At 39.1% G+C, this 26,153-nt stretch overlaps 1 protein-coding gene across 3 annotated transcripts; it reads right to left on the bottom strand.

Moving 5' to 3' along the window:
* Positions 1-23,170, bottom strand: VBP1 (VHL binding protein 1). Of its 3 annotated transcripts, none has more exons than XM_023193641.2 (6): positions 22,937-23,170; positions 19,287-19,411; positions 12,353-12,419; positions 11,178-11,276; positions 3,455-3,593; positions 1-1,051 (listed from the first exon to the last, which is right to left on the bottom strand). In XM_023193641.2, exons 1-6 carry the CDS (start codon positions 23,153-23,155, stop codon positions 981-983), a joined length of 720 nt encoding a protein of 239 aa, XP_023049409.2. In that variant the 5' UTR covers positions 23,156-23,170; the 3' UTR covers positions 1-980. The 3 variants fall into 3 exon arrangements, with proteins under 3 accessions (XP_023049409.2, XP_023049411.1, XP_023049410.1); XM_023193643.1 differs by having other exon boundaries at positions 19,287-19,407; positions 22,937-23,075; XM_023193642.1 differs by having other exon boundaries at positions 19,287-19,431; positions 22,937-23,058.
* Positions 23,171-26,153: the final 2,983 nt, after the last annotated feature.

The following is a 26,153-nucleotide window of genomic DNA, read 5'->3' on the forward strand; positions in this document are numbered from 1 at the left end:
TAGTTTTAGCATCACTGTTTTAATATCATGAAATACAAGTACAAAACATTGTATACTTTTTACTACACGGAGATGAACTAATACATTTATGTTTTTATCAGAATCTGTATCACCCAGCACTGACCAATGTACTAGGAGCTTTCCACAGGGATTTTCTTTTTTTTTTTTTTTTAACTATTCCTATAAGGTTTTATCATGAATAAAAAAGCTCACAACTCTTTTCAGCCATTGCAGATTTACATTTATCTTAATATTCCTGTTTAAGATGCTTTGGAGAACTGTTAAGAACTACAAAATCACCTTAGGAAGAGTTTTGAATGAGTAATTTTATTTCACATTGGCCAAGATCTCCCTTATGTTGGCACTGCAAAGACACTGCACTTCTCTGAGGTTAGAAAAAATGTTGTCTTAATAGCCCCCTTACTGTGTAACAAGGCAAATTACCATTTCCTGAAATGTCCAGAATATCAGAGTAGATAGTTATTTGTTAAGCAGTGAGTCATGAAACCCCACTTACAGAAGACAACAGCAACACAGGACCACTAAGTCCTAAATATACCAAAGAAAAACAAGTTTACAAATATTCAAACTGTCTGTCTTCTCTACCTCTAAAATGGTTTAACCACATCAAGTGAGAGTAACATGAGCCAATTAGAAAGGGAAATAGTAAACTGCTAGTGTCCGACATTCAGCTTCCATAGCACGTCTCACAGTTTTCGGCCTTTTCAGCTAAGAGTTTTCTTATGACAGGCAAAAATAATGATTAAAATACCATTAGCTTTGCTGAGAAATGTGAAAAAAAAACCACAATGTCAAAAATATTTGAAACTAATTTTGTTTTTATAAATAAATAAAATGGTGTTTATCTTTTCTTAAAATTCTTGGTGTTAAAACATTCAAAGTTATGTCAACCTGTAAGGATAAAGGGGTATTTAAGATAACATGTTTGGAAAACTGAACCACATTTTTAATTGCCAGCATTATGCTTTATTCTTGGTAGAACCATCCTTGTTTCTTCTTTTTACATCCCAATTATAAACCCTGGCCATATCTGCAAGAATTGTCAAAGAAAATGCAAATGCAATTCTAAAGATAATGCATGCAATGACTATTCACTCCACTTGCACAAAGAATCAAAGAAACAGGAATCACACATACACAAATACTGGTAACAAATAGTATTGTTAAGACATCCTGCTATAATGTCAATTGCTAGGAAAATACTGTAATTAAACTCTATCAAAACTAAGGACTCAAATCAACAATTGTTAACCAACTGTTTACTACGGTATTAGTCAACTGTCAACTAGTCAACTATGATATATTTAACAAATATGTACTAGACACTCTCAATAGTTTCAAAGACAGTCCCTCATCCAAGAAATTTCAAAGATTGCTCAACCCATATCCTGCCATGTAATATTTATATTAGTACAATTATCAATAATTTTATCTCTTACCCTCCCTTTGGCTTAATAAGTTTGTTAAGCATCTACTGTGTTTCTGACTAGGTGCTGTACAAAGCCCTGAATAAGACAGGTGAAGTCCTTTCCCTCATGGAGCTTAGACTCCAATAGAATAGTCAATGTGACAGAGACTGTTCGCCCTAGCTCCCTCACTTGTCTGCACGCCTTCCTTTCCTACCTTTTGCAGTACTAGCAATAACAAATGGCATTTAACTAAACTTGCAGGACTCATCTGAGAGGATTTCCTCTCTTTTGGCTCCTGTACCCATCTAAGTCACTGGATCCTGTTTTTTCTCTAACGTTTAATATCTTTTCCTTTCCACAAGCACCACCGTCCTAGACCCTCGTCATCTCACAGCTGGATGAAGTTTCCACATTACCCATCAGATGACGATGATCAGTACACTAGGCCCCAACAGGCCTGCCTTCCCTCAGCCAACCATGAACACCTGCCACATGCTGCACACTGGAAAAGAAGAGAAAGTACAGCTCCTACATTTGAAGAGCTCATGGTTTGGCAAGGAAAAACTAAGCAGTATGTGTTAAGCAAGCACACAAGAAACACCCTGAGGATCAGAAAATGTTCAGGAATGCTGATGCTTGAACTGAGATATTTAGAGTAAAAGGGCAAAAAAAGAGCACCTCCTGTAAATATGTGAAAGCCATTCCAGTTAGGAGGAACAAAGGGTAGAAATACAAAGGGTGTGGCACATTTGGGGAGTGTGTACAATAACTGATTGGGGTTATCTGGAACCTGGAATGCACTGGGGAAAGTCAAGAAGAGGTCAGTGGCATGAGGTGAGACAGGCTGGGGTCACTTCACAAGAGTGCCTGTATGTATATCTTGTAAGTAACAAGGCACTGTTGAAATATTGTAACCAGAGGAATAAAAATGAGTGACTTAGTAAATTCATACTAGAGATAGTGGGCAGGACAGATGGAATGAAAGGAACCTAAAAAGCTACTGAGTGCAGGTTTTGGAGTCCCAGAACGAGAACAGTAATGGTCAGAGAGATTTATGAGGGAAATTTGATGTGAATCTGGTGATTGATTTGTTATTGGTAGTGAGGAAGAGAGAAGTGTGAAAGGTGACTCCCGTGATTTTGTCTTGGGTGACTGTGACAGGAAGTAGGAGGAAAAGACAGGCCAGAGAAGAAAGGCAAAGAGCTTGCCTTCCTTCTTGACCAGAATACCCCACTCCCATCTCTTCTCTCTGCTGATCCTTAAATCCTACGCTGCCTTTAAAAAAGCAGCCTAACTTTTATCTTCTCAACAAAGCCTTCTTTGAACTAACTCCAGTCTACATCTATCTTTCCCAAAGTTTAAATTGCCTTGATGTTGCATATGTTACCTTACTTATAGTTTGCTATGAATGATCATTCAGCTGTTTTACACGTACAGTTCTAACAAACAGAGAAAGACACTGCCACTCTTTTCTAAAATTGATTTTCATGCCCCATATGGCTTAACACAGTTGCAGGAACATAGGAGACCCTCAACAAATGCTTGTGAAATTAAACTATTTAAACAGTTACAAAGCTGTCTTGGGAAAATATGTGGAAGAAAAATACTCATTCACCTATGTGAATTTGCTGTTTCCACATCACATTGCAAAGTCACTAATCTATCTACAAACTTATTTAAGTACTAGTTCCAAATATCTTATTTATTATCTTATAAAATCTATAAACTTATGTTAGCCTAATAAGGAAATTCTTCCCACTAAAGCAATGTAAGAAAGAATGTGGGAGGTTTTTTGCATTCTAATTTTTTTTAGTTCTAGGGTACATGTGCAGGATGTGCAGGTTTGTTACAAAGGTAAACGTGTGCTGTGTGGTTTGCTGCACCTATCAACCCATCACCTAGGTATTAAGCCCAGCATGCATCAGCTATTTTTCCTAATGCTCTCCCTCTGCCCACGAAAGAATGTTTTTTTAAAAAAATCTTTCTCCTTTTTTTCCCTTGCTTTTTCTTTTAAGAAAGGATACTGACTTCTGTGGTAGTAAATTGATCTCGAAGAAAGTCAAGGTCTTCCTCAAGGGAATCAAGATTCTTTGTGGCAGTCGATAAATTCTTTTCCAACAATGCCTGAGCTTCATCAATATCATATTCAAGCATTACATTAGCCTGAAGAGAGAAAGTCATGACAATTACTCAATATTTACACAGAGCTTTATAGGTTAGAGTAAGTGTGGGCAAACTACAGCCCTCAGGTCAAATCTAGCCTGCTGCCTTTTGTTGCAAGTCAAGTTTCACTGGAGCCCAGCTATTCTCTACTTTGGCTTTCATACCACAGTGGCAAAACTGAGTGGTTGAGACAGAAACCATGTGATCTACAAAACCAAAAATATTTACTATTTGACCTTTTACAGAAAGTTTGCTGATCCCTTGGTTAAAGAATATATTTACATACATTGTATCATTTAATCCTCAACCCTGCTGAGGCCAAAGTTGTCTTCCTCACAGTTAAAGAAATGAAAGCTCAGGTTGCCTTGGCTGGCATAGCTAGTAAGAAAATGGGAGAATCAGGATAAGAAACCAGTATGTTTAGATACAAAATTCTATCTTTCTACTACCTCCATCGTGACACTAAACAGTGTTAGGTTTGTATCAATTTAAATAAATTCTGAGCTTCAGATACGGTATTAATTTAAAATTTTTCAAAGACATTTTTTATCATCTACATTTGACTAGGTAAGAAAGACAGCTAGCTTTTACTTGTCCCTTCCTACTACTTCTGACAGATGTTAGGGATTAAGGCAAGGTTATGTGTCTGTCATTCTGAAGATCTAGTGTTACTGCCAATATTCAGGGATGCATGTACCCTAGAATTGGGAAGCCATACCTTTTACAGCTTTGAACTCCCCCATCACCTGACTGACCACTGGGCATTTCCTAAACCACTTTCCTCATCTCACAAATGCAATCTTAAAATTACTCAAAGGATTGTTGTAAGGATTAAACAAGACAACATGAAAGTATACGGCACAAAGTAAATGTCAAATAAATACTTACTGACTGAATAATCCAATCCATAATTAGAAAACTGTATTAAAGTCCAGATAGGACAAAAATATTCAACATAAGCAAAGACTGAACATAAATATAAGAATCCACAAAGAAAAAAACCAAAGCAGGGGACACAAAAATTTCTAAATCCTTCATTTCAATAAAATGTTCCTGAAATGTGACACATGCACATACTACACACACACACACACACACACACACACACACGCACACACACACGCTGGGTGAAATGACACACAAAATGAAATGAAAGGGTACACTGTATACCTTGGGGAAATTGACTCAAAAGTCCTTTAAGCATCCAGGCAAAAAGAACACATCACTTAGAAAGAAATCAGTTTGCCATCACACTTTTTGACAGTGATGCTTTACAACAAAAGAAAATGGAGCACTGTATAAGATGCTGAAGGAAATAAAATGTGAGTTTAACATTCAGCAAAACTGAATCTCAAGTACAAAGGCCACAGACAAGTTGTCAGCAACATGAGATAACTCAGGGAATATCATTCCCATAAATCTTAAGGCAATCTACTTATCAGACAAATGAGTAACATACAATCAAAATGACTGGGGGGACATCAACATAAAGACTATGATGTGCATTCAATATTTACACGAAGAACAAAGATAAATGAAAGACATGAGAGTGAGCAAATGGTATATAATGCCTCTGCTCCAACATTATGGGAACAACCTCATAAAGAATGGGTAAGGACAGGAAGAACATATGCAAAAATGTCAGTGGTAACAGGGTTGGGTGGTGTTATTCTAAGAATGCTTTGTGTGTGAATAGTAATGTTGTCTAGTTCAATTCTATCACCCTTGGTATTTCTGAAAACCAGAATTCTTGATATAGAAGAAACAAGGGGCCCGGGCGTGGTGGCTCACGCCTGTAATCCCAGTACTTGGCAGGCTGAGATCGTGTCACTGCGCTCCAGCCTGGGCGACAGAGCAAGACTCCGTCTCAAAAAAAACAGAGGAACAACTAAAGTGAAAACTCTGTTGTCCTGAATTTGAATTGGAGGTAACAATATGATTTCATGAGGTACACACATAGTAACCTGCACCTTTGTACACAAGTTTATGCAGGCTAGCTATATCCTACTGGTTCTATTTCTCTGGTTGAACCCTGACTGATAACAGATTCGTTCACTTACACTTTGCTTTATGCAATTTTCTGATTTTTTGTTTATATTTAACATTATATACATATAGAAAAGTATTCATATCATAAATATATAGTTTGACGTATTTTCACAAACTTAACACATTCATGGAACCAGCATCGAGATCAAGGACAGGTTATCACCAACACCCCAAAGCTTCCTTGTGAACGCTTCCAGTTACCACCAGCACCCTCACCCCAAAGGTAAGCATTATCCTGACTTAGAGCATAGTTTTGCCTGCATTACAACTTTACATAAACAGAATGACACAGTATATGCACTCTTTTGTGACTGACTTCTATAGTAGGCAAGAATTATGGCTCCCATAACAGCTGTCCCATTCTAATCTCTGGAATCTGTGACTCTGATGAGATATTTACATCATTTGTCAGAGTTGAACTTAATATACAGACTGCCTAGGTAGGCCTAATTTAGTTATATGAGCACTTAAGAGCAGAGAACTTTTTCTGGCTGGAAGCAGAATGAGAAGTTTGAAAGATTTGAAGTGTAAGAAAGACTAGTCATATCATTGCTTTGAAAATAGAAAGGACCACAAGCCAAGGATTGCGAGTGGCCTCTTGAAGCTGAGACTGACTCCTGGACAACAGGCAGCAAGGAAACAGGGACCTCGACCACAGAGAACCGGATTTTGCCAACAACGTGAATAAGGCTGAAATCTAATTCTCCCCCAGAGTTGCTAGTAAGGAGTACAGCCCTGTTGACAATTTAATTCTGGCTTTGTGGGACCCTGAACAGAGGACCCAGCCAAGCCCATCTAGATTTCTGACCTATACAGCTAGGAGATAATGGATATTGTTTTAAGCCTCTAAGTTTGTGGTAATTTGCTATGCAGTTTCTTTCACTCAACCTTGTTTGTGAAAATCACCCTTGCAGTGCTGGCGTGTAGCAGAAGTTCATTCCTCCTCCGTACTGTATAGTATTCCATGGTCTGAATACATCATGATTTAGTCATCCATTTGACTGTGATGAACATTTCGGTTGTTTCCAGGTTTTCGTTACTACAGAGTTGATATGAACATTCTTATACCTTTCTTTTAGTTAATATTCATACATTTCTTATATATAGCAAGAGGCAGAAAGAGATGGAGACAGGCATGGAACTGCTATGGCGTAGGCAATGCATATCTTCTGCTTTAACAGACACTGCCAGTTTCCCCAGCGGCTGTGTCCATTTACACCTTCACCAACAGTAAATCAGTGTTTTCACTATTCCATGTCCTACCATCACTTAGTATCACCCTACCATTCTGGTGGGTACACAGTGAGATCACATTGTGCTTTTAATTTGCATTTCCCTGTTTACTAATGAAGTGGGACAACTTTTCATATGTTTACTGGCCATTGGGAGGCCCTCTTTTTGGGAGTCACTCACCCATTATCCTGAAGAGTTGCTTATCTTTCCATGTTATCCTTAACAAAAAAGTTTTCTAAAAAATTTAAGTATATAAATATTAGGAAAAATAAAATGTTTGCAGATTTGGTGAAAGGAGTATATTGTTAAGATAAAATTATAAATGTCTGATAAAGTTGATTACATTAAAATTTAAAACTTCCAAGAGGTACCACAAAAGACAAGTGACAGATGAGAAAAAGTATCAGCAATATTAAGAGAAGACTCTGCATCTGAAATACATAATACGTAAAGAAGACCTAAATGTCTATATATATATTTTTAAAAAAAAGAATCCAACAGAAAAATGGAGCAACAACACAATCAGGAAGGCAAACAGAAGAGGAAATACAAATGAGCATTTTGTCATACAAAAACCTGTAAGATGATAATATTTTCACCTATAAAACTAGCAAAAATCTACATATGTGGGTGAGACTGTTAATAAAAGGGTATTTTTATATACTGTTGGAGAAAATGAAAATTGGTAGTCTTTTCTGGAGAGCAATTTGATAGTATTCATCAACATGTTAAATGTGCATACTCTTAGACACAACAATTCCATTTCAAAGCAGCATACAAAAATATGCCTTTGTGTACAAGTCTATATGTGCAAAAATATTTACTACAGCACTGCTCACTCTACAAGAAACTTTAAAACAATCTAAACACCCCTTGACTTGGGAATATTATCACATAGCTCTACCACAGAATAGTAAGCCAATAAAAACAAGGAGGCAAACTCTGTGTCTACTCACAAATAAAGACATCTGTGCTATTAAGTGAAAAGTCAGGTGCTGAACAATATATATCCCATTTTTGTAAAAACAATTAACAAAATCCCCAATATTTATGTACGTACAGATATACAGACATGATTAAAAGTGGGTGCATCTGGGGATGGAGGAGTAGCCTGCTGCTTTCTATTGTAAAACTTTCTGTCCTATTTGCTCTTTTAACCATTAGCATGTATGAACTCTGATAAAAAAAACAAGAAAAATGTCATTCACCCAAGAAAAATTTTTACTGAGCACTTATTATGTGTCAGGGAACTGGTAAATACACCAATCAATAACATATCAGGGAGTGCTAAGTACTTTGAAGGAAAACAGTACAAGATAAACAGGGTGAAACCAAAGAATGCTGACAGACAAGCCATAGCAGGTCCCTGGGGGAGCTAACAATTGGAACTGAGAACTCAAAGGATTGAGTGTGAAGAGCACAGAAGTAGAAATGTGGGGCCACACTGGCAGGTTCCAGGAACAGTTAGGGGGCCACAATGGCTACAGCAGAATGAGCAAAAGAATGAGCATAAATGAGTGCTGAGAGGGAGTAGGGCTGTCCTGTGGAAAGGACACCTCTGTATTCCACCCTTGGTGACAGGGAAACCACTGGGGTCTTGAGCAAAGTGGAATGATCCGACATGTTTTAAAAGCATTACTCTGACAGCTTAAGCAGAGGAAAGAGCTAGAATAAAGGTTCTGAAGCCGGGCCATTCCCAGCATGCTCTAAGTCCGGCAAGAAGTCCAAGTGTGGTCAAGCAAGGAAGTAGGGCATTAGGTAAGAGAAGAACAGAGAGACTGGACATGGTGGCTCATACCTGTAATCCCAGCACTTTGGGAGGCCAAGGTGGGCAGATCACCTGAGGCCAGGAGTTCGAGATCAATCTAGCCAAAATGGCGAAACTTCGTCTCTACCAAAAAATTTAGCTGGGCGTGGTGGCACGTGCCTGTGATCCCAGTTGCTCAGGAAGCTGAGGCACAAGAATTGCTTGAGCCCAGGAGACAGAGGTTGCAGTGAGCTGAGATCACACCACTGTACTCCAGCCTGCGCGTCAGAGTGAGACTCTGTCTCAAAAAAAAAAAAAAAAAAAAAAGAGAGAGACAGAGAGGTAACAGAGAGTACCAGGATGTACAGGAACTTGTCAGCCACTCAAAGAACTTGGACTTTTCCTTGGAATATGATAAGAAACCATTCAAAGATTTTGGGCAGAATAATGGAATGACCTGATTGAGATTTCAAAGGATTAATCTGACCACTGTGCTGGAAAGGCTTTAGGAATTCCAGCAAGGGCAGAAGCAAGACAGTGAATTAGGGTATTATTACAGGTTAAAGAGTGTCGCCAAAAAAGATACATTTAAGTTTTAACCTCTTATACTAGTGAATGTGACCTTATGTGGAAGTAAGGTATTATGCATTGAATTCTGTCTCCCCAACAAAAAGTTGGACTCCTAATCCCCAAAAGCTCAGCATGTGACTTTATTTGGAGATAGGGTCTTTCAAAAGGAGAAATTTGGACACATGCATGCACACATGTGAAGAGGAAGGCAGAGATCACAGTGATGCTTCTACACATCAACATGCCAAAGACTGTCCGCGAACACCGAAGCTAAGAGAGAAGGCTAGAACAGATTTTCCCTCACAGCCCTCAGAAGGAATTGACCCTGATTCTGGGGCTGATCACAGACTTCTGGCCTCCAGAACTGTGAGACAATCCATTTCAGTTGTTAAAGCTACCCAGTTTGTGGTACTTTTATTATGGCATCCCTAGAAAACTAATACAGACATTATTCCCACAGTCCTGGCAAGAGACAAAGGTGGCCTGGACCATGGTAATAGCGGTAAGGAAGTGAGAGATAGTTGGTTTCTCGATCTATTCAGAAGAAGGAACCAGTGGGGTTTGCTGAAGAACTGGTTGAGAGATATAAAATAGAGAAGAGTCAAAGATGACTCAAAGATTTTTGTTCTGAGCAACCAGGCAAAAGATTCTGCCATTTACTGAGATGGGGAAGATTGTGGGAAGTGGGAAGTGCCAGTCTATGAGTGGTGAAATGAGGATTTAAGCATTCAAGAGGAATAAAAGAAGAAAAACATGAAAAGAGCAAGAAGAGCTCAGCAAAGAAAATGAAGAGAAAGAGAAACAGAAGAACAGTTATGAAAGACAGAGTAAAAGCAACAAAACAGAATAACTAAAAGGGAAAACACAAAGTCATGGGGAAGCAGCCAGAGGAAATCACACAAAATGAAACAGATCAAATAACTGAAAACAGAGAACATGACAGGTACTGAAAATAAAGGAGATCCAACATATGCATATTTATTATTCCCAAAAGACAATAAATGGGGCAAAAGTCACATTCAAGTACACAACAGAAATTATCTTTCCTGAAATAAAGTAACACTTGAATTTGTAAATCAAAAGATCATGCAGTTTCTACAAAAAAACTGAATACAGAAAAATCATTCAACCCTTAGACACTCAGGTATAGGTGCTATGCTTCAAAGTTATTTTTTAAAAAGCCTTAGTGATAAATACTAAATCCTTCCTTTCAAATACAGAACTAAGTATAGGAATTATGATTGTAGAGTGAAATGTAAATGTTGTACAAACTTTGAGCAAACCTCCTTGGGCTAATCTAGAGTGCCTCTCCGGAGTGATTCTACAGGACAGCAGCTAGGGGAAATCCTCCCAGTAGGACAGCTGGTAGAAGTACACTCGGCTTGCTACTTTGTATGAGAACTCGCCTGAGGTAACAAGATCCATGGACAGGTAGCTGGATAGTCAGAGGACTGAGAAGAGCGAGACAGGTAAATCACAGACAAGCTCAATGAAATCATTGAAAACTGAAATATATGGTTTTAAAAAATAAACTCTAACCTCAAGCTTTTTGTAATACTCTTTTTCCCTTTATATTCAGAGGGATCTTTCTAGAATTATTAAACTCTTATGGGAAGAAGCATTTATCCAAAGTTCAGCAGTACCTTCTATTTTACTTCTCTTGCTCTTCCTCCATTATATTTAAGAGAGATAAAGCATTAATTGGAAGAGAAGCAGGGTTTGTTTGATCAGTTTTATCTTGATTGGGAGAGACTTCAGTACGTTTTTGCTGCGATCTTCATCGCACTCCTGATTCTAGTCAGTTTCTAATATGAACCACTTGAACTCTGCCCCTTTGTCCCTTCCACAATCAAAAGGAGATGAACACTTTCACATCTCGAGCAATACTATTAAAATACTAGCAAATACTAGCAAAACCAGTGTGCTTGCTGGAGAAAACACACTGGTTTACAAATATATCAGCTGGGGCTATAACACTTACTTACCCCCAACCACAGACACACTTTATCAGTAGGAGGAACTGAAGCTTTGCAATACAAGTTATCTGCCAGTAAGAATCTGGTCTCCATTGAGTTGGTGGACTCCTTCAAAACAAAAAAAATGACACTACCATAAACAGGCCAGTTTGATATCAAGGTTATAAAGGAGAGATCGCACAGTTGAACCTAGGACATTTAAAACAGTACCATCATGCAGGTTAAGTGTAGTGGTAAAAGAAATGAATGCTAGACCCAGGTGGCTGGGTATGGACTCTGGCTCAGCTACTCACTAGCTGTACAAATCTGGCACCTCACTTAACTTTTGTGTCTCAGCTTCTTCATCTGTAAAATCAGGATTATAACAGTCCCTACACCTATGAAGTCAGTGATAAGCACTGAGTACACACGTACACACGCACCCCACCGAGTGCCTGACATACAGAGAAAGCGTTATTATAAGAATTAGCCATTCTTCTATTATTTCACTGGTGCTTCATGCCCAATCAATCAGTTGCTGAAGTCTTACAAAGTTCACCACATATTAAAATGTACTAGAAATAGTTATTCTAACAGTCAAGCAAAATCGTAAGCGCACACACAATCTTTTAAATATAATATGCTTATGAGATTTAATCTTTACAACCTGCTTTTATTTAATGAATACTGGATTAAGACTTAGAAGACTCTCAAATTCAGTTCTGCCAGTAACTAACTACATAGACACTGGTCAAGTATAACCTCTCCGTAACCATTTCCTCAACTATGAAATGAGAACCTGAAACAGATGATCTCTAAGATTCTTCCCAGCTCTATAAATCTTGGACTAACTCCTTATTCTTAGGGAGAAAGACAACAACAAAGAAAAAACCCTAGATGCTGCTAGCACAGAATAAGACATTTTCTTTGTATACGTAAAACAATTTCAAATTGCATTTAAGTTTCACAAGTACTAAAGATAAGCAGAGTAATCCAAATGTGGGCCCTAGAATTAAACCTGACTTTTGGGGGAAGGCTGCAAAGTCACATTTGCTACAGAATCACATCATAACATTAGTGTATGTGCTTAAGAAAGCAGACTGAATTCCACAGCACAGATCAAATATCAGTGACCAAAGAGTCAAAGATGAGTTTCTGCTGACATATCCTAGTTTGTTCATATTTACAAATAAAAATGCACTTACTTTTTTCTTCTGCATGTATTTTAGAATTTCCAAAGTCTGTTTAATTTCAGGAATCTGACCTTTTAGCCTGTGAACAAGAAAAAGACTAACTTAGTATTTTGCAGGCAAAAATAAACAACAGGGCATGGTCTTTACTAACTTTGCATTTTCTACTAATGTGTTCTGGAGGACTACGTACAGATATAAAATACTTAAGATATCTTTAGATATGAGATACAATATTTAAGATATAAATATTTATAAAATAAAATATTTAATGAAACATTTACTTAAAGAAAATATATTTAGTAAAATATTCATAAAATATTTAAAGTAAAAATACTTTAATAAAAATATTTAAGATATACTAGCAAACGTTTATGGAATGCCTATTCCATGAAGACAAAGCTCTGTTCTATTATGTCAAACACCCCATTGTTATTTAACATTTCTAGAGCAGACTATATTCCACAGAGGTGATTCATAGGTTCTGCATTTGATTAGAATGACATTTTAAATAGATTAATTTAAAAACTTAATTTAAAAATAACATGGATTCAAAAGTTATATTCTAAAATAGAAGATACCAATCCCCTATCCAGTGATGCACATAGCTGCTCCTGGTGTGTGCATTCGGTATACACACATGTACATCACAGTCAGCTAAATGCCAGGCAAAGCACAGTGACACCTTCTCAGTATGTGCACTTGTCACACTGTGAAAAATGTACACCATCATCTGAATGCCAAACACATCACATTATGATACAGTATAATTTGGTGATTCTTTTTAAGCTTTGGGTACTTCTTCCTTAAATGCTCTTCTTTTCAAATTAGGTAACAATCATTCTTAAAATTATAAATAGATCACTGATTTAAACACAATAAATTAAAAAAACAATGATGGACATGATCCGACTGATCTGACTTAATGGATAAGTTATATGATAGCTACTAGCAAAAGGCTAGTAAGTGACTCCCAAATGCAATCAACCTCACTGACAAGAACATAAGAGAAAAACATAGTATGCTAAAAACATTCAGTCAATTAAAGAGAGAAAACAATGACACCTTTTTTGTCACTGGGGTTTAGTTCTTTATGGTGATTAGATGCAAGTGTTTTGCATGGAGATACATGCAAAACAGTTCTAGGGTCTCTGTCAAATCACAATGTAATTTCTAGCAAAACAGACTAAGGATATAATAACAAAGCTCTGGTTCTTTCAAGATAAATTTACTAAATATTATTAGAGACCAGAATGTAAACAAAATTTAAACACAACAATGAAAATGACCTTATTGCGTCACAGAAAGGAAGTCACTCCATGTGTGCAGGAGGCTGGCAGGGCAAATTTACTACACCCTGTGCTACTGACCTGGCAAGAAATGTGTTAAATGAGCCTGCTGCTTAAAAAAAAAAAATAGTGTCATCATTTGATAATACAGTCCAGTGAATAATCTAGAAACATATGGCATTCATTTTTTCACTACAATTCAATCTGGATGCCATAGATGGCTCAAGTTTGCTTATTTTTGTATGATATGTTCATATAGGTAAACACCACAAAGATGTTATACATTTGTAAAATATGTGATACACATACATCATAAGGAGTATGTTCAGATCAAGATTTTTTGGTCATGTAAATGACTTTTAAGATGCATTTTGTATATATAAATATTGTATGTAATACATTATAAAGCATATTAATCAATCAAGCAGCTGCAGCCCTAGCTAACTCAGGAACCAGACAACCAATGACATTGTACGTGCCCAAGCAATACACTCCTCCCTACCCTGCTTCACCTGAAGAGAAAGTAGCTTGGCTGGGCAGACTGATTCACGCCTGTAATCCTGGCACTTTAGGAGGCCGAAGCTGGTGCATCACCTGAGGCCAGGAATTCCAGACCAGCCTGGTCAACATGGTGAAACCCAGCCTCTACTAAAAACAATACAAAAAAGTTAGCTGGGCATGGTGGTGCATACTTGTAATCCCAGCTACTTGGGAAGCTGAGGCGTGAGGATCCCTTGAACCCAGGAGGTGGAGGTTACAGTGAGCGGAGATAGCACCACTGCACTCCAGCTTGGAATGCCAGAGCAACACTCCATCTCAAAAATAAAATACAAATAAAAACAAAAGAGAAAGTAGCTTGCCTGAACAGTGTGTTTACAGTCCTGTTTTTTCTTTTTCAATTAGTTTCACCCTATTTGTGTGTATCCCTAAACAAAATATTCTTTAACATTGGTGGCTTCTGACCTTAATTCAAATGGTCTCATGCTGTATGCATTTTTCTGGGGTTTGCTTTTATATTATTATTATTTCATTTTTTTGAGATGGAATTTCGTTCTTGTTGCCCAGGCTAGAGTGCAATGGCGTGATCTCGGCTCACTGCAACCTCCGCCTTCTGGGTTCAAGCAATTCTCCTGCCTCAGTTTCCCGAGTAGCTGGGATTACAAGCATGCGCCACCAGGCCCGGCTGATTTTGTATTTTTAGTAGAGATGGGGGATCTCTCCATGTTGATCAGGCTGGTCTCGAACTCCCGACCTCAGGTGATCTGCCCACCTCTGCCTCCCAAAGTGCTGGGATTATAGGCGTGAGCCACCACGCCCGGCTGGGGTTTGCTTTTTAAACTCAATCAAGATCCTAAGATTTGTTCATTCATTTTCACTGCTATGTACTATTCCATTACAAATATAACAAACACAACTTCTTTATCTACTCTTCTGTCAAAGGGCACTTCTGCCAGCTCCAGGTCATTGTTATTGTAACAACAATGGAAACCTCCAGGTCCTAGGAGGGGCTAGAGCTGTGAAAGCGGAGACAGCAGCTTAGAGGGAAAGTGAATCAAGCCTTCAAAAGAGGAATAAAGCTAAAAGAAAATGTTCTAGCTGTGTTCCTTTTCTCCCTCTGAACTGCCCCCAGGGAGTCACATTACCTACCTCATCACTGCTACAGGGCAGAAAAATGGCAGAATTGGCTAGTGGCAGGGGGAAGGCCAAGTTGGGAAGCTAAGAATTACAAGTACTAGTCCCCAGCAGCCCACCTCTCCCGACTCCCTTTCCCTCCTGTGATGATAATGAAGACAGCAGAAATGGAAAGAATCCCCCAGAGGTGGAATTATCTGGTTGGGGAGAGGTATTTGTCTGATGGCTATGCCCTTAGACTGGGATACCAGCAGCATTCCTCCCACCCCTACCCACCAGGAGTGACTTAAATTACCCCCACCTCCACATACATTACTGACCAAAGTAGCTGATATCCCTGAGGGAATCTAAGCTGACAGGGAAAATAAATTAGAATTTGATCATTATAATAAATAAAGACAATAAATTCAACAGACTCTACGATATGAAACAAAATTAACAAATACCAAAAGATAAAATTATACATTAAATACTTAAAGATACCACAAAGAGAAAAGAAAGAATATTGGTAATATGAAGAAGAACCAACCAGAACTACTAGGTATAAAAATCGTAACAGCAGCCGGGCGCAGTGGCTCAAGCCTGTAATCCGGGGCACTTTGGGAGGTCGAGACGGGCAGATCACGAGGTCGGGAGATCGAGACCATCCTGCCTAACATGGTGAAACCCCGTCTCTACTAAAAAATACAAAAAACTAGCCGGGCGCGGTGGCGGGCGCCTGTAGTCCCAGCTACTCAGGAGGCTGAGGCAGGAGAATGGCGTAAATCCGGGCGGCGGAGCTTGCAGTGAGCCGAGATCCGGCCACTGCACTCCAGCCTGGGAGACAGAGCGAGACTCCGTCTCAATCTAAAAAAAAAAAAAAAAAAATCGTAACAGCTGAAACAAAGAACTCATGGCTATCCATCTACTTGCCAAAAGATAAATGACAAAGACAGAAAAAAGGGAAATAATATAAAGAAATGGAAGGCAGAATTAGAAGTGTCAACATCTGTTAACAGGTATCTCAGAAAGAGGAAAAAAAATTAACTGATGATAAAAAAAAAGAAGTCATAATCACAAAATTTCCAATTAAAGAAAGATAAAAGATCTCAGATTCAAGAGTCAAAAAAGAGATTAACACATGAAATACTAAGGAACTTTTAAACAGCTTGAAGGTAAAGTTACATGACAGGCTGCAAGAAAAGATTTACAACATATATAAAAAGGTTAGCATCTAAACTACAGAACCATCTGCTGCAACACAACTAGATCATGGCACAAAAAAAGTTTTGTTGCACAGCTGACATCATAGGGATGAGAGAAATTCCAGAAAAATTAAAAGAGAAAAATAGCCTTCCAACTACTTGGGAGGCTGAGGTGGAAGAACTGCTTGAACCCAGGAGGTCAAGGCTACAGTGAGCTGTGATCATACCACTGCACTCTGGCCTGGGCAACAGAGAGAAAGCCTGTCTCAAAAAAATAACCAACCCACTATTAAAATAGGTAAAACTCAAGAAAGTTTTCCTAACTCACTATCTCCAACTCTACCATTCTCTTTTAAAACACTAGACAAACACTGTTCTCATCCAGAACACCAATGTTCACTGATGCTTCCTCAGTGCTTCGAATTTTTACCCTTTCTCCCCACACTTAGGCCTAGACCATATGTTAAGCTAGAGTGAGTATCCTGCTACATACCACAGTTGTAGAGTTAACAATATAACTTTTTTCTTTTTTTTGTCTATCATTAATTTACTAGTTAGAAGAGCAATGTAACTTTGATACACAAATTTCCCCCTCTCCCAGGACTCGGTCCCAAGGCTCATTTTCTTTTCCTTTTTTTTTTTTTTCTCTTGAGACAAGGTATCACTGTGTTGCCCAGGCTGGAGTGCAGTGGCACACTCACAGCTGACTGCAGCCTCAACCTCCCTGGCTTAAGCAATACTCTCACCTCAGCTTCCCTAGTAGCTGGAACTACAGGCATGCACCACCACACCTAGCTAATTTTTGTAGATAGAGGGTTTTGCCACGTTGCCCACACTGGTCTTGAACTCCTGGGCTCAAGCGATCCGCCCACCTCAGCCTCCCAAAGTGCTGGAATTACAGGCATGAACCACTGCACCCCACCCCAAGGCACATTTTCTTCTCTATCTGTAACCTCCCTGTAGATGATCTCAAATCCAATGGCTTTTTCGTTTTCAAATAAACTTTTACTATCACAAAAGCAGTACATGTACATTGTAAAAAATTAAGAATACAGATAAGCAAAAACAAGAAAAATGCCATATTCTAACTACCCAGAGATTACCACTGTTAATATGCCTTTAGTGTGGACTTCTCCAGATACTCCTGTGCATAGATACATTTTTTTCCAAAACAAGAGTATACTGTTCTTAATGGTTTCTATCTTGCTTCTGTCCATTGACACTTTCCATCTCTCCATGTCAATGACTTTTCATCTCATCTAATACAAAGTACATATTCAAATTTCTACAACTGTCACCAAAATCAAATGAGAAAATACATCTACAAACTTCCAGATCCTTGCATAAATGGTACCTTATGCACAGACTACCCTTCCTCACTTTAGTCTGCCTCCAAACTCATAACTAATCTTTGAAATTCTACACAGGTATCTGTTCCTCTTAGAAGCTTCCTCTGAACCTCCTTGGCCCCTCCAGATTAATGAGGTGCTTTGGTACAAAGTAATGAGTTACCAACCCCCTGTAACTCATTACTTTGTACCAAAGTACCTCCACTGCTCTACTTTGTATAGATTTTATTTATATACCTATAATTTTTATTTATATACCTATAATTTTATTTATATACCTATAATTTCCCCCAACCTGTGTCCCTGGTTTTTTGTGTGGTTTGTTTGCTTTTTAGACTGGATCTCGCACTGTTGCCCAGGCTAGAGTGCAGGGGCATGATCACATCTCACTGCAGCCTCAACGTCCTGGGTTCAGGTGATCCCCCTGTGACCACAGGTGCATGCCACCATACCCAGCTAATTATTATTATTGTTATTATTTTTGAGACAGAGTCTTACTCTGTTGCCCAAGATGGAGTGCAGTGGCGCAATCTCGGCTCACTGCAACCTCCACCTCCTGGGCTCAAGCGATTCTCCCAACTCAGCCTCCCGAGTAGCTGGGATTACAAGCCCGTGCCACCATGCCCGGCTAATTTTTTTGTATTTTAGTAGAGACGGGGTTTCACCATGTTGCCCAGGGTGGTTTCAAACTCCTGAGCTCAGGCAATCCGCCCACCTCAGCCTCCCAAAGTGCTGGGATTGCAGGTGCAAGCCACCGCGCCCAGCCTAATTATTTTTTAATTACTTGTAGAGACAGGGTCTCCCTAAGTTGCCCAGGCTAGTCTTGAACTCCTGGACTCAAGAGATCCTCTCACCTCAGCCTCCCAAAGTGCTGGAATTACAGGTTTGAGCCACCATGCCCAGTCCTGTGTCCTTGTTGAAAGCAGATACTGGATGTTATTTCACCCAAAACAGTATGTGGCATCTAGCTGGCATTCCATAAATATTTATCTCACAGAAGAATGCTGGCACATGCACAAAACAGAGATCTACAAATATTTATTACAGTGAATTGACTTTATAAGCTATATAAAATTATGTAGGGAAATAAAGAGTTGAGAGTAAGGATACCTTTCTTCCTATGCCTATTAGTTATGAAATCTTGGGATTTCATAACTAATTAAGTCTTGTGCCCCAGACCCTGTGGGTCTCTAATCTCACTGGCAAAATTAGAAGGATGAACTAGACATATAAGATGTTATGATTTTGAAAGCTTTGGAATACAGTCTTTAATAACCATTCTGTTTTCAAAACCACATTTAGACTGGCAATACCAAGTGTTGGCAAGGATGTGGAACAACTGGAACTCTTGTACATTGCTGGTGGGAATTTCATATGGTACAGCCACCTTGGAGGACTTGACATCTGAATATTTTATCATATGTAAATTATATCTCAATTTTTTTAAAGTTCAAGCCATATACGATTTTCAAAACTTAGAAATTTTTACACTTACCTTCTTTTCTTTTGAGCAAGGTTGAGTTCCATAAACTTATACTTCTGGTACTGTTCATCCAGCTTCTTTAATACTGTATCTGCAGTCTCATTCCCAGGCTGTTTCATGAAGGAATCTACATCTTCCTTTAATATCAGAAATAATACTTTACAAATTTTAGAATTCACACCACTCATCAGATTTTTTGACTGCTTTGTTTTTAAAACATAAAAGAAAAAAAGCTTTTCCTCCAAAGGTTTGTTTTTAACTAAAAGTACAGGTTAAGCATCCTTATCTAAAATGCCTGGGACCAGAATTGTTTTGGATTTTAGATTTTTTTTTTTTTTGGATTTTGGAATATTTACATTATACCAGTTGAGCATCCCCAAGCCAAACATCCAAAGTCCAACATGCTTCAATGAGCATTTCCTTTGAGCATTATATTGGTGTTCAAAAAGTTTTGGATTTTAGAGCATTCTGGATTTCAGATTTTCAGATTTAGGATGCTCAACTTGTAGTTATAAAAAGTTAGAGACAATTTCAGACAGTATATATATATATTATATAGCTAACTTATTCTTTCACTTTCCTCTTCATTTTTTTTATTCATAAATAGGAAAAGAAGAATGACTTTGCCCACTATTTATGCATTTCCCATGCATCCCTAGTAGTAAATATGAAAATACTAACAATCAAATACATTGCCTATTCATGCATCCTATTCACAAAATGATTTTACAGGTTGTATGTCAAGATTATCAATTTTATTACTTATTTTTAATTCAACAAGTTTTGCCATAGAAATCATACTAAATATGGTTACTGGGTTCCCAAGGCAATCCACAAATGCTTCCTTCAGTATCAAATAACCGACACAAAGTAAATCTAAAAGGCAAACAGAATAATCTTTTGTAACAGAAATAACTGATCAAAAGAAAGGCAGTAAAACTGACGTTAAAATATTTTTATACCACATGCTGATCCTTGAAGAAAGGCTAGTTAATTAGATAAGGATCAGAAACAAGATGAAAATATATGCAAACTTAAAAGAGATGCTACAAGAGCTGTCTAGTACTTTACAGAAGTCTAGTTCTTTATTATAAGTAACTTCAATTATCTTATAGCTTCTAAGATCTTCAAATCATTATTCTTATCCATATTTATTAGCTACCAGAGAATATCTTAGCTGAAACAAGGGAAAAAAAGGAAGAGAAACACAGCAAGGGAGTGAACTATGAAGCCATCAAACTAGAGACAGTAAAGGAAATTGAAAAGGTGAGGCTGAGAGTTAATGGCTGAGTTCTGCATGTAAAAGAGAGTTGCCATCTTCCTAGAAGGGTCACTGGAGGGAAGAGAAAGAAGTGTAAGTTTCTAGCACATGATACATGTTATTAGGTGCTGGAGTTCAGCAAGAATTAACTATAGCAGCATATGCGGTGGTTAAGAGACAGGAGGTGCCTGGTTTGAATCCTGGCTTCACCACTCACTAGATGAGTTGACCTCAGGGAAGTTATTTAACCTCTCTTTGCCTCAATCTCCTCATCATCTGTACAAGTACCTTTTCATCACCAGAAATTAAATGAGTTAGCATAGGTGAGATGCTTATAAGAGTACGTGACACCTATCTATAGCATAATGTGCCACAGGAACACAAAGTGCCAGGGATTTTGTTTTGGGGTAGAGGTCAGCGAAAACTGCAGGGAGGTGATAGCTGAACTAGATGTGGAAAGATGAAGAGGTCATGAAATGGACAAGGGTGAAAGAACAATTCAAGCGGAGAAAGAAAACAAATTACTGCCTCAGTGGGGTTGGGGAATGGACTGGGTCTGATTTCTAACCACTATGGTACATTGCCTCCTATCATCATGAACATTAATATCTATTCGACACCTACTACACTGCAATACTGCAAGCATGTCCTCTGTTTCCCATAACAAGTCTCTAAGTATTGTCATCCCTATTTCAGTTAAAGAAACTCAGGGCCAATAATCTTTCTACAATACCATGTCACTTCAATTATTAATAGTTTGGAAACAAAAACAGTTATGTAAAATTTGGGTTGCTTATTTACATTATGCAGGTAGAAATTTTAAGGTCTAGAAAAAAATAATCATGACATTGTAGGGAAAAAGCATTTTAAGACATTATAAAGCCCTCAGATAAAGTGTCTCCTCCCGAGTTAGATTTCTGAGGCCATCTCTAGCTGAGCACTATGAATGTAATATTTCAGGTACTATGGAAATTCAATTAGACACCCAGTTTGAACTTATACTATGTGTCAGGCACTGTGCTATGACCAGGAGAAGTGGGGCGATGCATGAGAACTCTCTGCTACTTACATTACCCAGTAGCAGAGCATGAGGGGTAAGCCGCCGGTCTGGACCTCCACAGATTGCCCAAGTTCAAATCCTGAATTCCTCACTTACATCCTGTGTGGCCTGGGCAAGTTACTCAAGGGCCCCGTACCTCAGTTGTATCATCTAAAAAACGGGCATAACAGTAGCTACCACCTCGAGTTTTGTAAAATCATTAAGAAAGTGCCCGGCACTCAACAAATTTTATTCTTTGTTATGATTTGATAATAGATCAATGTAGAGAAATAAATGACACAGCTCATAAAAACACAAAGTAATAACCAAACAATTACGAAATTCAATCAGCAAATGCAAATATACAATACGAAGTGTGGTATAAATAAATGAGTCTTTAGAAGGATATAAGACATGGTTAGTGAAAAAGGCAGAGGTAAGGTAAGGTACAAACCAAACGGTCGAGAAACTTCCATGAAGATTTTATAGTAGCTAAGTGGGGACGGACAGATGATCTGGCCTGGAGGGCCAGTCAGACGTTTTCTCTCATTAGTCAAATAGTTTTCAACTAGTATTTCTAAATTAAATAAATAAAATAAGAAAATTTTAAAGCCACCCAGAACAGGCAGCGTCCTCCAGAACGGCCTCTGGAGCGACCCGATCCCCTCTCGGACGCTAGCGAACCTGGGACCTAGCGCCATCACGAGGGTTCAGCCTCCTCTCTCAACAATTCATTCTCCACTAAGTTGTCAGAATGATGTACCTAAAACGAAAGGCCTTCTGATGACAGCCCGTTGCCTACCGGAAAAACCTCAATTCCTTAGCAAAACACAGAAGGACTTAACACTCTCACCCTATCATCCTACTTTCCCATCGGTCTCTTCTTCCATTTTCCCCGAGGCAACAGACCACTGCATTCCTTCAACAGACAAGGTGATATTCCGTTTTCACATCTTAGCATTGGCTGTTCTGCCTATTCATTGTACTGTCTCTCCAGCATCCATGCTGAGTCGAGCTCCTCACCACCTCCCCTTTTCCAACCAGCAGGGGGACGAAAACCGGCGGCAGCCCGGAGGTCCCTCAGGCCGCCCTGACCCGCCGCCCGCCGCCCGCCGCCCCTCGCCCCTCGCTGCGGCCCCACACCCCGTTCTCTTCTAGGGCCTTCTCGAGCTACGTTTATGCCGGGCGGGCCCCAGCAGAGCTCAATCTATCCAGGTGCGAAGAGTGAGGGCAGACCGAGCGCCCCCCTCCCTGAACATTTAGCTCAGCTCCTTCCAACAATCGAGGCCTGGGTGGGAGCCGGGAAGAAAGGGGCAGTCCGCGGCCTCAAGCCAAGATGCCAGGGAACAGCGTGCCTCTTACCACAAACACGGCCTCAGGAATCCCCAGGTGGAGCCGCCGCCCATTCCCTGTGGCCATTTCTCCTTTGCCACAACTGTCCTTAGCGGCCGCCATCTTGGGGATGCGAGCGCGCGACTGCCTCCCGGGCCGCCGGTCGCCGGGATTCCGTGATTGGCTTGTTAGCACTTGCAGGCCCGCCTCTCCATGCACTTTCATTGGTGCGCAGGGAGGGTCCCCCATAAGCCCCCGTTCTCCTTTGGCCGAAAGTAGCCCAACCTGTAGGTGCTCATTGGCTGCCCTCAGGTGAGTGACAAGCGTGGAAGGGCCGCGGAAGAGAAGCTAGAGCGACAGGAAAAACCCATACGCCCTCCTGGGAAAAGGGGATTTGTGAGTGAGCGGTGCTAAAGCCCTAGGAATAGGGACCTAGCCTGACCCCACCCCGACCCTAGAACTGGCACAGCCTTCACAATGGCCTCTGGAGAGACCCAATCCCCCTCTGGGATGCTAGCGAACCTGGGACCTAGCGCCATCACGAGGGTTCAGCCTCTGTGCCTTTCTGGTCTCACCATCCCAGGGAGCTTCCTGCCCCTTGAAGGGAACTTACGTTGTGTCTGTTTCAGAGTGGTTACTGGCCTCATTCTAATAAATACCCTGCCTGTCGCACCAGCCTTTCCTGAAAGCCACCTTTGAACAGAATGCCTTCTCTCCAGCTCAAACGTTTCCAAAACTTCATAGTCTACATACAAAATCCTAAGAACTCCACCTAGGCTTCTAGGACCATGGACTTACCCAATGTCATCCTACACTACAACCCTTTAAAAGCACATGTGTCATACAGAACCAAGTAATTATTCCTCGGGCTGTTTTCTGTCCTTTCTGTTCTTTCACTGGAGTGTTTCCCAATAAGGCAGTGCTTCATCCACTTGCACAAATTCTACCATGAGCCTAAGAATTATGCAACGGAAAGTAAGTCTCTCTTCTCAGAGGCAATCACTGTTACCGGTTTATCTACACAGATAATGTACGATCAAGCATATAGACATATATATGTCCTTATATATAATATGAGGAAGAAATTGGTATCGTCATATTGTGAATGAGGAAACTAAAGCTCAGTGAACCTGTACAGCTTCTCCAAAATCCTACAACTACATAATAGTGAAGCCGGAATTCCAAACTAGTTCTCCAGTGGCTTCTATGCGATTTGGCTTGAGAGGATGAAGACATGTTAGCTAACCATGACTCTGACCTTTTCTGGTCAGCAGCTTTGTGAGATAATGTCTCTGTTCCTGGAGAGAAAAGTAAATGAGAAGTCTATTCTTCTCCACTCTCCCCCACCTCAATGCCTTCCAAAAATTTTTTTTGTTTTTGAAAAGTAGGTAATGTTTCTACAGAAAAACATTGAAATATCAGACACACATGCAAATTTGGTTCAACTTCACTGATCCCCATCTATATTAATCATTGTTAAAACTAATCAAGGACTTACTTCAAACTTTAGGAAATATTTCTCCAAATTATCACTAATTCTAATCTGGAATAAATCCCTCTAAGAGATATATGATTTGACATTTCGGGCCAGGTTTTTCTTTTGAAGCCAAAAGCCTTATCAGCTTATCACTCGTGTTTTACTCCCTTACAGGTACAAACAGAAGATTCTCTTATTTATACTGCTGAATGTATTTCCTTTCTAGTCTTCTCTTAATTAGAAAGTTGTATACCAATTCTTTCTGACTCCTCTATTTCCTTCCTGCCATGGCTACAGCAGCTTTTCCAAGAGTACACTAAGCTTATCAACTCTATAGGTGGTCATTTTCTTATCTCTTGGCAAAAAAAAAAAAAAAAAGAAAGAAAGAAAGAAAAGAAAAGAAAAGAAAAGAAAAGAAATTTCCTTTGCCAGATCCAAATCTAGCTATTACCTGACCTTAAATATGATTGATCTTTAGTAACCCTTCAGTAGGCCAACCTTTTACAGCTTATCTTTAGATTGCTTTAGTAAAAGCATTTTTTAAAACAGACTTTAAAATGTTGTAGTTTTTCACCATGGACACTTTTGAAACAAAACAAAACAAAATGTAAAGAAAATATGCATACAACAAGAAACAGAACAACTTTAAAAAAATCATTTCACGGCCGGGCACGGTGGCTCAAGCCTGTAATCCCAGCACTTTGGAAGGCCGAGCCGGGCGGATCACGAGGTCAGGAGATCGAGACCATCCTGGCTAACACAGTGAAACCCCGTCTCTACTAAAAAATACAAAAAAACTAGCCGGGCGAGGTGGCGGGCGCCTGTAGTCCCAGCTACTCGGGAGGCTGAGGCAGGAGAATGGCGTGAACCCGGGAGGCGGAGCTTGCAGTGAGCCGAGATCGCGCCACTGCACTCCAGCCCGGGCGACAGAGCAAGACTCCGTCTCAAAAAAAAAAAAAAAAAAATCATTTCACAGAGTGTTGTGCTGATAAATGTTCAACTAATTCTCTTTAGAAAGGGGGTAGGTATTTATTATAAATTGTATTGATATAAAAGGTGTATAGCACACAATTTCATAAATGATAATAAAATATACAATACTCTTTAATATAAATTCCGTATAACCAATTCTGGCAGGATGCTTTTGATTTTTGCCAAATACATATCTCCCTAGACAACCTATAGTTGCAATTGATGAACTAGTGTAGTTCTGACATAAATGTTGGTTGATATATTCATTTATGTTAAGTAATAAAAAAGGTAATTCAACAATTATTTTTATATTGGTACTTGGATCATTCATCAACAATGTGAGTGACTTACTTGCTGAATTGGATAATGGTTTTCAAATACCAGAAAAATATTGCCTCATTTTTTGGTGCTATTCACAATAATGGCTACAGACGCAACTCACTTTTAAGCTGAATCTGCATTAGTAACATTTTCTCCATTGCTTTCAAGTCTAGAGTTACAAACATAGATCAAGCTGTAGTTTGTAGCATCTACCAATTTCTGTTGCATAGATACTCTCACAATGGCTGATTTCAATCCATGTTGAGTTGGGAAGACATGCCCAGTAGCATACAGATAAAATCGACGTAAATAACCTCAAGAGCACAGGTAACATTCAAATGTCAAAAAATAATTAGAAGGTGATAAATTTTGAATATTTATTATCTTTGCTTTTAAAATAATTTAATTGTAAATTTTTATAATTTAATTTTGAATGATGACTGTGTTTAACAACCATCTTGCAGAATTTCTAGAAAT

This window comes from Piliocolobus tephrosceles, chromosome 12, assembly GCF_002776525.5.
Source record: "Piliocolobus tephrosceles isolate RC106 chromosome 12, ASM277652v3, whole genome shotgun sequence".
NCBI lineage: Eukaryota > Metazoa > Chordata > Mammalia > Primates > Cercopithecidae > Piliocolobus > Piliocolobus tephrosceles.

Coding starts and splice junctions, on each gene's coding strand:
- VBP1 (XM_023193641.2), bottom strand. CDS start 23,155: ATGGGGGACCCTCCCTGCGCACCAATGAAAGTGCATGGAGAGGCGGGC. Junction 11,277..12,352: donor AATACATGCAGAAGAAAAAA/GTAAGTGCATTT, acceptor TTTGTTTTGAAG/GAGTCCACCAACTCAATGGA. Junction 3,594..11,177: donor AAGTGTGTCTGTGGTTGGGG/GTAAGTAAGTGT, acceptor TTCTCTCTTCAG/GCTAATGTAATGCTTGAATA.